Raw genomic sequence first — 12,674 nt, 5'->3', positions numbered from 1 at the left:
CATCATTATGGTATATCCAATACTCTAACCATGGGCTTTACAGGTTGAACGGGTATGAGAGAACCTTGTTCAGTTATTTACCACACGTTCTATGAGTGACATGGAGCTATGGCATGCCCGCTTTGATCACTTGAATTTTAGTAGTTTGTTATTGTGACTTCAAAGGCAAGAGATGGTGTCAAAGTTATCAAAACTTGAGGCCCCTATCAAACATGTATGTGAGGGGTGCATTTTGGGCAAGAATAATATCTTATTTCTCTAGATTGGTATGAAAGCGTCCTTGGCAAAACAACTCTTTAGAGCATGACAAAAGTAGCTTAAATTGTTGGTGTTTCCCTTTCAAAAAATCATGTAATTACTTTCTATGTAGATGCATATGAAACTCATTTGATCACTATTATATAGATAAACTACACGTGTGTATGAATTCACTTCTTTAAAATTGTTTAAGTATCTCAAATAATTAAGTTTTTAACTCTTTTCAAAAAGATGTAATGAGTTAATTTCAAACCTTTTCAAAAAGATGTAACTATGTGGCTCAAGTTTTTTGTAATTTACTAAAAGCCTATGCTTGTGAAAATCACTAGAAAGCCTTTCAAGCAGAGAATGAGTTAATTACAACCAAAATAAAGTTTTTTGGAAATACTACTACAAGAGGAAAAAATGCTTTCAACACCAATATCATCATAAGGGTACTTTTTTCCATTGGCATCATTAAGAATGTGCACAATCCAAACATTTGAAGATTAAGGTTAAAAAAGAAATTAAGTTCAAAAAGAATTCCTTAGCACTAATAATTAGGACATAATTAGAACATTGGGGCTTTGTGTAGAGGCATGCCACCTATGATTTGATGAATTTAAGCCAGATCTAATATTTTCTCTCAAATAATTCTTAAGGGACATCATGATCTAACAAGTTTGGATAAAAAAGGTCCATGTTATTAATTATGAGGGAGTGTCATTGAAAGCCCAACTATTTTATGAGCGATGAATATGTACATATGCTCCTTTAGTTATGTAAACCACAAGATCTATCTTCTTTACTCTTGGGGCTAAGATGTTAGAGAGCTTAATGCACATTAGGCCTCGGCAAAATTGTTGGCATAGATTCAAAGTCAATCTTAACGGAGATATACATAGAACATACCTTCATAGTGACTAGATACGTTTTCAAGATGGTATTGATTGAAGTTGAAGATATGTTACAAAAATTATGTCATAACTTCAAAGCACTTTTATGGCTTGTTATTCACTATGTGATAGATTTTGGTGTATGTGTTACTAAAATATGGTGTTTATAGTTAAAGATTTTCATTTCCTTTTTGTGCCCTTAGGTTGATTTGTAATAACAAAAATGTAACCCCCTATGGTGACACTACATAAATTTAATATGCTACAATTTTCCTTCATTCGTGTGGTTGGCCAAGGTTTGGTCCACCTCTTTGGTGTAGAAACATGTGATGTTAGGTCAGAATATTCAAGCCATGTGAGCTAAGGATATGGGACCCTATAAACATTGAGGTCTACAAAATTTCTCAAACCAAGAGGGAAAGTTAGGCTTTCATTGGTGTTGCATTGAGGGGGAGCATAGATCTTTTTGGTTGGGTGTGTATGTGCATATTTGTGTTGTATTTGTGTGTGTGTGTGTGTGTGTGTGTATCACTGTGTATGTGCATATGTGTGTTGTATGAGTGTGTGCATGTATGTGTGTGCACGAGTGTAGCATGGTCATGTATGCATGCATACACATGTGTGCATGAGTGTATGTGCATATGTGTGTTATCTGAGTGTGTATGTGCGAGTGTAGCATGGTCATGTATGCATGCATACATGTGTGTTGTATGAGTGTATGTGGATGTGTGTGTGCGTGTAGCATGGTCATGTATGCATGCATACACATGTGTGCATGTGTATATATGCACATGCATGTTTGTGCATGTGTACACACATGCATGTATGCATACGTTGATGTGTGTATGCATACATGTTTGCATGTGTGTGTGCGTGTGTGTGTACGTGTGCATGTGAAACTTTCCACAAAAACCCATAAGGCAAAAGAGGGAAAAAACTTTGAAAATATAACTATCAAAACTTAGACAATAAGGAAATTCACATTGTAATGCATTATAAATAACAATGACTTTGTGACAAAAAGCATGATACTATCGCAGGAGAATCTTCTTTATAGGAGAAGATTCTATTGTTCTCTCACAACACGCCACTTGTAAGAAAACCATAAAGTGATTTCAAACACATTTGAAATCTTCAAAAACTAACTACATACCTCAAGGAAGAAAAATCACTATTTGTAGCACATTTGAAATCACCAAAACCAATTACTTTCCTCAAGGAAGAAAAATCATGTGTGTGTGTGCATGCATACATGTGTGCATGTGTGTACATGCACACATGCATGTGTGTGTGTGTACATGTGTGCATGTACAAGGGTGTGGGCATGCACACATGTGAGTATTTGTGTGGTTCAAGGCAAGTGTATATGTGTGTGTGCTCGCACACGTGCACATGTGTGTGTGTGCATGTGTATGTATGCACATGTGTGAGTGCGTGCTTGCACGTAATGCATGTGTGTATGACATGTTTTAGAGTGGTGTGCATGTGCTCGTGTGTGGGTATGTATGCATTTTCAAGTGTGCACATGTATGCATATGTGCACATGCATGCTCTTGTGCATGTGCACCATGCATGCATGTGTGTGTGTGTGTGTACATGTATACCTATTATGAGTGGGTTTACATGCATGCAAGCATGCGTCCATGTGCATGTGCATGTGCATGCTTTCTTGAATGAGAGAATGGCTTTCATGATTATATGAGAGGTACATAGATGGATGAATATTACTCTTCGTGTGGTCATAGCCCGCTGATCAAGACTTGCTCAAAAAATAATATTTTTCAAATGTTTGTTGGAGGTGTTTGAAATGATCTAAAAAGTTCAATTATTGTGTTTTTACGATAAAGGCTTGTTTCCCAGTTTATAGATTAGCACTTGTTACATGACAGACCACTTACATGATGGGGCCATTATCTGAGATCCACATTTATGCTAGAGCCTTTACCAAACAATCTTGAGAGCAGGACTAGTTGTTAAATTTTTTTGAAACAATAATCAGAATTTGTCTATTAGCCCTTTAGTTGGCATATCTTAAAGTATTTGGTCATTGACTCTAGCTGTTGCCACATGTTGGAAAGAAAAGTTCTTTTATTGGTACTTATTTGCTTCTTTATTTTCTTTTTTATGGGTGATGTCGAATTCGGTGTTCATTGTTGGAGCCTTGGTTTGGTAATCTAACAAGTGGAAAACTTTAACTAGGGTAGTTGGTTCACCACGAGAGAGAGAGAGAGAGAGAGAGAGAGAGAGAGAGAGAGAGAGAGAGAGAGAGAGAGAGAGAGAGAGAGATCTACTCATATATAAGAAATGATTCATCAGGTGGAGTGTGAAAAGGAAATCGACATATTGTAGAAAAGGATGCAAATTGGGATTTGTTGAAAGTTTGATGTGGCTAATGGGTGATGAAAGAAAGAGAAAATTGTGAAAATGTAGTCAAAAGAGATTCTAGGAAGAAAACCATGGGCGTGGGGAAGAGGAAAGTTTGGTAGCCAAGGAGGGAGCATGAAAAGGCGCCAACAGAGGTGGGGCAAGAACGCAAAAGAGGGCGGGGGTGCCATTCCATCATGCACAAGGTTGGGATGTGTTGGTGGGGGTGGAGCTTGGAGGAGATGGAAGAGAGAGAGAGAGAGAGAGAGAGAGAGAGAGAGAGAGAGGGTATGTTGGACCTTGGTGATATGTCTTTATTGATGGGCTTCCGTGGGAGGTTGGGAAAGGCAAGGCTTGGCATGGAAGGAAGGAATGAGGGTGTGGATGAAAGCCACGTGGTGAGTTAGAGAGAGGGGTACGATTCCTATCTGCAAGGGCACGTCAAGAAGAAGGGGAGGGAAACAATAGAGCATAGGTTAGGACTAGAAATTGTTAATTTCTTTAGTTGGTTTGAACTTAGAGCCTCGGTGGGACCTTTGGCGTTTGAAATTACAAAATAAAGTTTATTATATAATATTAAAGGGATGGAACAAACTTCAAAGGAAAAAGTTCAAAGGGGGGCGGTTCTTGGCATGACTGGGCGACTAAGGGGTCGGTCCCACGCGATAAGCCACGTTGGCGCAGCTTGGGGGCAGCTTGGTTAGCCGAGCTGGCCGTGACAGCGACGTGTGCCGACAGCGGGGCGGCGGTCAATGAGAAGGGAGTGGGGACCACCACTTTAGCCGGTCATTTCGCGGCGGGTAAACCCGTTGATGGCGGTAGTTGTAGCAATGTCGGGGACGGGACGACAGCCACGTCGGACTTTCAGACCTCCAGCGTGGCGGTAATAAGAAATTGCCGCCGCCCCTGAGCCCTCCCTCTCGGGGGCCTCCTCTTATAGGCTAACAGCTGCAAGAAGAAAGGCGGGCAAGCGCTTTGCTTTCTTTAATTCAAGCGCCGCCCATCGCCGGCTTCATCAATCGCCGCTCAATATCTGTTCATTTTGAGCCCAAATTTCATACCCCCTCCGCTCCTTTCCGCCCACTTTATCTCAATCTGCCCCGCCCAGCTTTGGATTTGCCTGCATCCATTCCGCCCATTCGCCTTGCCCAACTCTCAATTTTGTTCAAATACACGCCTCATTTTCCCATCTCAGCTCAAGCCCGCCATTTCCCGCCCATTCGGGCCATTTTCTCGCCCATTCCCGGCATTTCAAGCGCACCACTGGCTAACTATAGTCCATACCCCTCCACCCCCCGCAGACCGTTTCTGCGTCGCATGGACTCTTCGCAGGCGGGGTTCGACGAATATGAGAAGTTTGTATGGCGCATGAACCCCCCGAGGTTAGCAACAACGCCCACTAAATCTAGCGGTTGATTTCAGTCTATGTCTTTCCCGCCTGTTTGTCTAAACAATTTGGTCCGTTCTTCTTGCAGGGTAATGGTGGACAACACCTCCAGCGAAACGGTCACTTTGTTCAAGGTGGGAGGAATTAAGAAATGAATTAATCAAGTAACTAACCGGTGCATCTCAGGCTAATTGCTCTCTTAATACAAATTTTCAACTGATTTTTGTGCAGGTAGATAGCTCAAATCGGCATGGCATTTTGCTTGAAGTGGTGCAAATCTTGACAGATCTAGAACTTAGAATACACAAAGCTTACATCTCATCGGACGGTGGATGGTTTATGGATGGTAAGCTCCTCTCTAAATTCGCTTTTCTGCAGCTTTTTTTCTTCAGTTTGTATCATATGGCTAAAAATCCAGGGTTTCTATGCAGTCTTCCATGTAACAGACTTCTCTGGGAACAAAGTCACTAATCAAGAAACCATTAGCTTAATAGAAGAGGTTAGTGGTTAATCCTAATTCAAGTTTAGGTCTTTTCAGCATAATTTGAGGGCATGCTTTGGCTTTAAGCGTCTTCATTTTCTCTTAATTCTCAATCTAACTAGTCAATCAACTGTTTGCGGACAGAGTATAAGTGCTAGCCATGAGATTCCAAGAAGAAGCGTGGGAGTTCTCCCATCTGCAGCAGCAGCAGAGCACACAGCAATAGAGCTAACAGGCACTGACAGGCCAGGCCTCATGTCAGAGATCTCAGCTCTGTTAGCCGAAATGCGATGCAATGTCGTGGCAGCCGAGCTATGGACACACAACATGCGGGTAGCATGCCTACTCTATGTGACAGATGAGGCAACTGGGGGCCCAATTCAAGAACAAGACAAGCTCTACAGGATCAAAGAGTCTCTCTGCAATGTACTCAAAGGGGACAAGGATTCAAAGGGTGCAAGAACAGACTTTGCCACTAGTGTCACCCACACCGAGAGGCGTTTGCACCAGATGATGTTCGCTGACAGAGACTACGAGAGAGATGATGATGAAGAGAATGATTGGGACCTCAATGGCAAGATAACGGTGGAAGACTGTGATGAGAAGGGCTACTCTGTGGTGCACATAGAGTGCAGGAACCGGCCCAAGTTGGTCTTCGATACTCTCTGCACACTGACTGATATGCAATATGTTGTCTTCCATGCTACCATTGATACAGATGGCCAGAGAGCTTATCAAGTATGTTATATCCCCCATCTTCTCACCATTTGTGGTTCTTGTACTTGTTAATGAATCGCTTGTTTGTTTTAAAATTATGGTCCTTATTCAATGGATGTGCGCGTTTTATCAGCCTACAAGTTGCGTGCTTAATAGTTTTCTTAACCTGTTTGCTTGTTATTGAAATCATGCAGGAGTATTATATCCGCCACATTGATGGTTGCACTCTCAACTCACAGGCAGAAAGGAGGAGAGTTATTCAGTGTCTAAGAGCAGCTATAGAGCGCCGGGTTTCCGAGGTACCACTCACCATCCATTGGATGATATGTTAGCTTGAACATGTGGGTTTTAAAGTTGCAGGTGTTGTGCTGAAGTGCAAATGATTGCTCCAATGATTTGTTTTTTTATTTGAATGAATGCACATACCACCTGGTCTTAAGATTTGTGGGTCTTTGGCATATGCAGGGCTTGAGACTTGAGTTGTGCACTAATGATAGAGTCGGGCTCTTATCGGATGTGACACGCATATTCCGAGAGCACGGGCTCTCTGTCACAAGGGCTGATGTTTCTACAAGAAACAACAAAGCAACCAACATTTTCTATGTCACAGATGCAGCAGGCAACCCTGTAGATGTCAAGGTGATTGAAGCTGTGAGGAGAGAGATAGGGCAAACAATTCTCAAAGTCACAGAAGCGCCCCTCTACTCCACATCACCATCAGAAGCACAAGCAGCAAGGTCCAAATTCTCACTTGGGAACTTGTTTGGAAGGCCCTCTCAAGTTCTATACAGCCTAGGCTTGATCAAGTCCTACTCATAAGAACATAAGGTTCACCATGGAAGGCAGGAAGCAAGCAATGTTGGGCAGGATTGGATGCCCTCCTCCACATTTTCACACATATGTATGAGTGTTTTAACTCACACTAAAGAAGGTCCCAAAAAGGACAATAGCCCAAAAAAGCTCCCCCCAATCCAAACATGTATATACTTGAATTTCGCCTGTCAACCAACCACCCGCCCCCCCTCCCTTCCCTACCCCCCCCTCCCCCCCTCCCCCCCCCCTCTTTAGCTAAAGAAATGCTTTTAAGGCATGTCAGGGGGGAGCTTTCACACCAAAAAGGCCAGTCTCTGCATGGGATCAAAAGAGCCCTTGTAAATACATACCTTGCACTAAAGTTTCCCTAGATGTCCTGGTTTGGTACGACCTCCTGTACATAGGACCTAGAAGTCGTTCACAAGTTATTCTCTTTTTGACCAGAATGGCTTAAAAAAAGCAAATTGAGGTACCCTCAAATTAGTTTTACTACTCAAGCTTGTTGCGCAGAGGGTTCTTTTGTTTTTTGAGAGAAAATTTATGGGTGCATTTAAGCTCGTTCGGGCAAGAGGCTGTTGTTCCCTTGCACTATCCGCGCAGGGGGCGTCAAAAAACTGTGACCTCCTGGTCGGAGTCGGGACTAGTATGAACTTTGAAGTTTGAAGAGAGTATTTATGGACTTTGAAGAGAGTATCATTTGCACATCAAGAGTAGTTTTTATTTAAATAATGCATAGGTTAATGGTTTTATAACTAAAACTTCCAAAATTTGAATACTTAAATTCAAGGTTAGGTAAAATTATAATAGATTTTTCTCAATTTCAGTCGTGAAAATTACACTAAAAGATGGGTTTTTTTCACATTGGTAATGATTGCTTTTTTCCACGATGTTGAGGATGACCAAGCTTGCCCGTTTTTGGCATTTCCAAGGGTGGTGATGCCCCTCCCTCCCCTCCCCCTACTTGAAACAAACCCTACTTTGAACGCTTAAAAATTGGTCATTTTTCTAGAGGTTTTAGTAATAAAACTTGTAGAATTTGTAAATTAGATTCTTTTACTCGAAGCTTTGTGAGATGGAGGTTTTTCACTGTTAAATGATGGAGAAAAGTTTTTTTCATGTACTATGGGTGTTGCCTATCAAAAAAGGCAAAACCTTGCTAGGGACTGTATACATTCTACCATGTATAGATGATCCTCTTTGACATTGGAGAGGTGGATTTGTTGCTTCTAAAATTTTCGATATGACTAACATTAGATCTACAAATGGCTTTATGTAAAACCAAACAATGCTCATCTTTAACTAAATGTGGGTAGGCAAATAATTTGAGATTTAAATCAATAGCATTATTTAAGTTGAGAAGTTTTTTAAAAAAGTGAACAAAAAATGATATTAAATTTTTGATCTCTCTCTCTCTCTCTCTCTCTCTCTCTCTCTCTCTCTCTTCTTCTCTCTACATGCATGCATTATAATATACAAATATAAGTACTTAGAAAGTCAACATTGAAGACTTATATCTATTTAATTTTTTTTGGGGACCAATAGTAAATATATTTATTAACTAGAAAAAGCCAGATACACTAGTAAGTCGTCTACATCAAAGAGTTACTCAATCCATTCATCTACTTTTCACTCTTTACCTCATTTAAAAGACTACAAAGCAAAGCCCATCTCTCATCTTCCAACAAAAAACTAGATTGCCCCCATGAAATTTGATACCCCAATAATATGCAAGCTTCCATCATGGCCTTAGTATTACACCCCTTGGGGTTTGCCTTTCTAAAATGTCTCCCTTCTTAGACTAGATTTTTATTGTGGGCTTGGTCTCAATTGGATTCTCTATAAAGGCTATAAAAGTGTAATCAATTTGTTTCTCCTTGTGATACCACCTTCTGGTCCTAGGTCCAAACCTACGTGGTTTGATTTTCCATCTATTTGAAAATTTAATATGTGCAGCTTGAAAGTCTTTATAGAATGGGATTTCTCTTTAAAAAAGCCTTTGAGTTTTGAAAACTTGATATGCATGTTGTTAAAGCTTGAAGCACGTTGATACTGAGTGTATAGCAGCATGCAAGTATACACCTTGCTATTGAGTATATAGCAACGTGCAAGTATTTACTTTGTCAAGACTTAATATGCACTTTGTCAAATCTTGAAGCACCTTGATAAGTCTATAGCATGCATGTATGCACCTTGATATCAAGTGTATAACAACATGCAAGCATGGATCTTACAAGAGCACATCATAGTGCTTGTGCATGTTTAATCCATTATACCATGATAAATTTTCTTAAAGACTTATATTATAATTTCAACTATAACATTTATCTAGCTATATTTTTTAGAAATAGGATTAATGAAGTCACAAAATCACATCATAGTGCTTGTGCATGTTTAATCCATTATACCATGATAAATTTTCTTAAAGACTTATATTATAATTTCAACGATAACATTTATCTAGCTATATTTTTTAGAAATAGGATTAAGGAAGTCACAAAATCACTTATAAACAATATAAGGAAAGGTTAGAAATCCCCCTAGTCATCCATTACAAATTAATGAAGTCTTGAAATCACTAATATAACAATACAAGGAAAGGATAGAAAGCCCCTACTCATATGCTAAATGAACAAGGTTAATGAAGTCACAAAAATCACTAATAAACAATACAAAGGAAAGGATAAAAAGTGCCCTAGTCATTTGCTATATAAATTCAAAAATGTTAGAATGCCGTGCAGATCAACTACACTAGGAAAGACCAAGTATGCTTCCTAGAATTAACACAAATACCACTCCAAATTTTGATAAAAGATCAGATCAAGAAAGATTGTGAAATCTTGGTACGAGTGTTATTGAGATTAGTCTAGCATAAGGTTTTATATCCTACGATTCTAAGTGCCTTGATGCCAAATCACACAATACTAAATCAAGAGTAATATATACACTACTAGCCATTTAGCATAGCCATTTAGCAAAGAATAAAAAAATATGAGTAAAGTTGGAAATTGCCTAGTTAGCTTGTTAGTCGGAGGAGCATGAAAATATTTTCTTGCTCAAATGTTAATGTAAAACTAGAGCTGATTATCTTGCTTTGAAGTGCATGGAGTTACTCTAAAATATCCCCCATGAATTTTAAGTATTTTAAGAGAAAAGAAGAAAAAGGGAAGAATGAAAATACGAAAAACAAGAAAAGGAAACTTCTCTTAGCTATCACTTAAAACAATGGAAAGACACTTGACACAACACCTTGAGTCAAAACACTTGCCAAAAGTTATAATTTGCACTTTGATTTAACGATCAAGACAAGTGTCAAAAATCTCTAAGACTAATAGCTCGAGTTATAATGAAGTCCGTCACACTTCAAAATAATTTAGAGGAAATAGAGAACTCATCCTCATCCTTATAGTAGAGAGATGAGATGATATGTATGAAAATTGATGATTTTTTCTTCAATTTGCAGGCTCCCAAATTTTGTGCAAGAACACCACTTGCATATGGTGTCCCTCTTGTAAGAAAGCTTTTCTCCGGCATTTCATACCTTTTAAAGGCCCTTTTAAAATAGGCAAAAGGTACAAGGATTAATCCATAAGCTTAATCTTAATTTTCTTAATCTATAAGCTTAATCTTAATTTTCTTAATCCATAAGGTTAATCTTAATTTTCTTCATTCAGTAAAAACATAATGCTGCCTATAAGTAAAACAAATTTTGGTGCCTATTGCTTGAGAGATGGGTTCTTTGTTTTGCTCACCAAATCTACTTTTTTGGCATATGTGGATTGCCCAAGCCATTGTGAGAAGACACCTATGTAATCTATTTGACAAGGAGATATTAATCAATCACAAATGCCTTCAATCATAGCTTAAGTAAATAAAATAAAATAAAATAAAACAACCTAAGACAAAGCACAAACAAAAATTACAAGATAAAGGGAATCTCCCCCCAACAGGAGTGGCTTCCTCTTCTCATGTGGGTATTTAAAATCATATTTTAAAAATTAGCCCAATGAGCCAATAATAGCCTTCCTGGTCAAAATCGAGGTTTCCATTTACATAATTAACCATATTTCCATGTATATAAGGTTTTGTATAAAATAAATGACTAAGGTATAAATATGAATCGATGCACCAACCATATAAAATGGGTAGAATAATATCAAATAAACAAATGTGGCATAAGGTCAGCCAAGGTAATATTTTATACAACATAGTAGTGGGTATCCACTGGCTATGTACAAACCATCATCAATGCAGCACCTTAGTCACGCCATCACACTACTGCTCATCACCACCTATCCAACACTAACCATGTTAGTTAAAATAGTTAATTGGAATCCACATAATCAATCCAGATATGACAATGTAAAATAGAGATAAACATATATACTGATAATATACTAGCTCAATATTCAACACAATGATCACCCACAATACCAATAGCATTAGCATGGCCCTAAATGCATATACCAATAACACTAGCCCATTAATATTGATATGGTATCACCCATAATACCAATTATCAGCATGGTACAATGGTGTCTTAGGCATCCTCTATCAACTCTATAGAGTGGACTTCCTAACAAAGAAGAAGCCAACAATAAAGTCTGCTATCTAACGCTCATAAATGCGATCACATAGCCTGCACAAGTATGCGTCATCCTTGTTGGTAGAGTGCCAAGTCTACATAAGCATGCATCCTACTTAGCAGCAGTGTCAAGTAGAGTGCTAAGTCTACATAAGCATGCATCCTACTTGGTAGAGTGCCAAGTCTACATAAACATGCATCCTACTCGCAGGGTGTCAAGTTTACGTAAGCATGCATCTTAATTGGTAGGGTGCCAAGTTTACAATAGCATGCATCCTACTTGGCAAAGTGCCAACTAGACTTTGGTAGAGTGTCTACTTGGCACTCTACCAAATAGATTTGGTAGAGTGCCAAGTTTACATAATTCATCTCTTAACTATTTAGACATAATGCAATGTCTAAACTAGGTGCTCACCACAACGACTCATATAGAGAGCCTTACAAAATAGAGAATCCGTCACCCGAAGTGAAAATAGGAGGGTGGAGCATTGAGAAAATGCTTTTCCATGCTATTTGCATGACATAGTTTGAGTTCATATAGAGAAAAGCATTGAGAAAATGCTTTTCCAACAGTTACCATTCATACACAGAGCCTTACAAAATAGAGCATCCATCACCTACAGTGACAAATAGGAGGGTGGAGCATTAAGAAGATGCTTTTCCAATGCTATTTGCATGACATAATTTGAGTTCATATCATATGGAACTAACAACAATGATGATTGATCACATTGTGTTTTTTAAATTTACTTTTTACAACCAAATTTGCCAAATACTTAAGAGGAATTGATGTGTAAACTATAGGTTATTCTAGTATGAACATGGGTATTTTCATGTAAATTGAGAACATGTGATAGGGCATGAGTTAAAAGAGTAAGGCCCCTCCAAATGTATGCCATAAAATCATATAAAAATATTTCCACTTATCTGGTGCTTTTACATTTTGCATACAAAGCATAAAAAGAATTTCCACTTATCTAGTGCTTTTACATTTTGCATATAAAGCATAAAAAGAATTTCAAAGTGTTTTTTAATGCATCAAGCTTGACATTTGTTTGTGCATGGCATTCAATAATTTTTCTTCTGATAGCACCCTTTAGATCTAGCATGAAAATAAAGCATGAAAATTGTTTGACAATTAACACTAATGTTTACCCCCTTTTTTGACTTGAGAAGTCTATATAGTTTTTTGATTTC

At 38.6% G+C, this 12,674-nt stretch overlaps 1 protein-coding gene across 1 annotated transcript; it reads left to right on the top strand.

The window, feature by feature from the left end:
• Positions 1-4,467: 4,467 nt before the first annotated feature.
• LOC147641290 (ACT domain-containing protein ACR4-like) lies at positions 4,468-7,380 on the top strand. Its single transcript, XM_086820224.1, has 7 exons — positions 4,468-4,879; positions 4,973-5,018; positions 5,116-5,230; positions 5,316-5,383; positions 5,510-6,103; positions 6,277-6,381; positions 6,548-7,380. The coding sequence occupies exons 1-7, from the start codon at positions 4,815-4,817 to the stop codon at positions 6,899-6,901; spliced, it is 1,347 nt and encodes a 448-aa protein (XP_086676350.1). The 5' UTR covers positions 4,468-4,814; the 3' UTR covers positions 6,902-7,380.
• The last annotated feature ends 5,294 nt before the right edge of the window (positions 7,381-12,674 follow it).

This window comes from Cibotium barometz, chromosome 2 (genome assembly GCF_041138505.1).
Source record: "Cibotium barometz isolate CiBa-2024 chromosome 2, ASM4113850v1, whole genome shotgun sequence".
Lineage (NCBI taxonomy): Eukaryota > Viridiplantae > Streptophyta > Polypodiopsida > Cyatheales > Cibotiaceae > Cibotium > Cibotium barometz.
Note: the sequence above shows the minus strand (reverse complement) of the source record. Positions and strands in the feature narration are given on the sequence as shown.

Excerpts from the sequence above, each read along its gene's own strand:
- LOC147641290 (XM_086820224.1), top strand. The coding sequence starts at position 4,815 with ATGGACTCTTCGCAGGCGGGGTTCGACGAATATGAGAAGTTTGTATGG. Across the intron at positions 4,880-4,972 it reads TGGCGCATGAACCCCCCGAG|GGTAATGGTGGACAACACCT; the intron begins GTTAGCAACAAC and ends TTCTTCTTGCAG. Across the intron at positions 5,019-5,115 it reads AAACGGTCACTTTGTTCAAG|GTAGATAGCTCAAATCGGCA; the intron begins GTGGGAGGAATT and ends ATTTTTGTGCAG.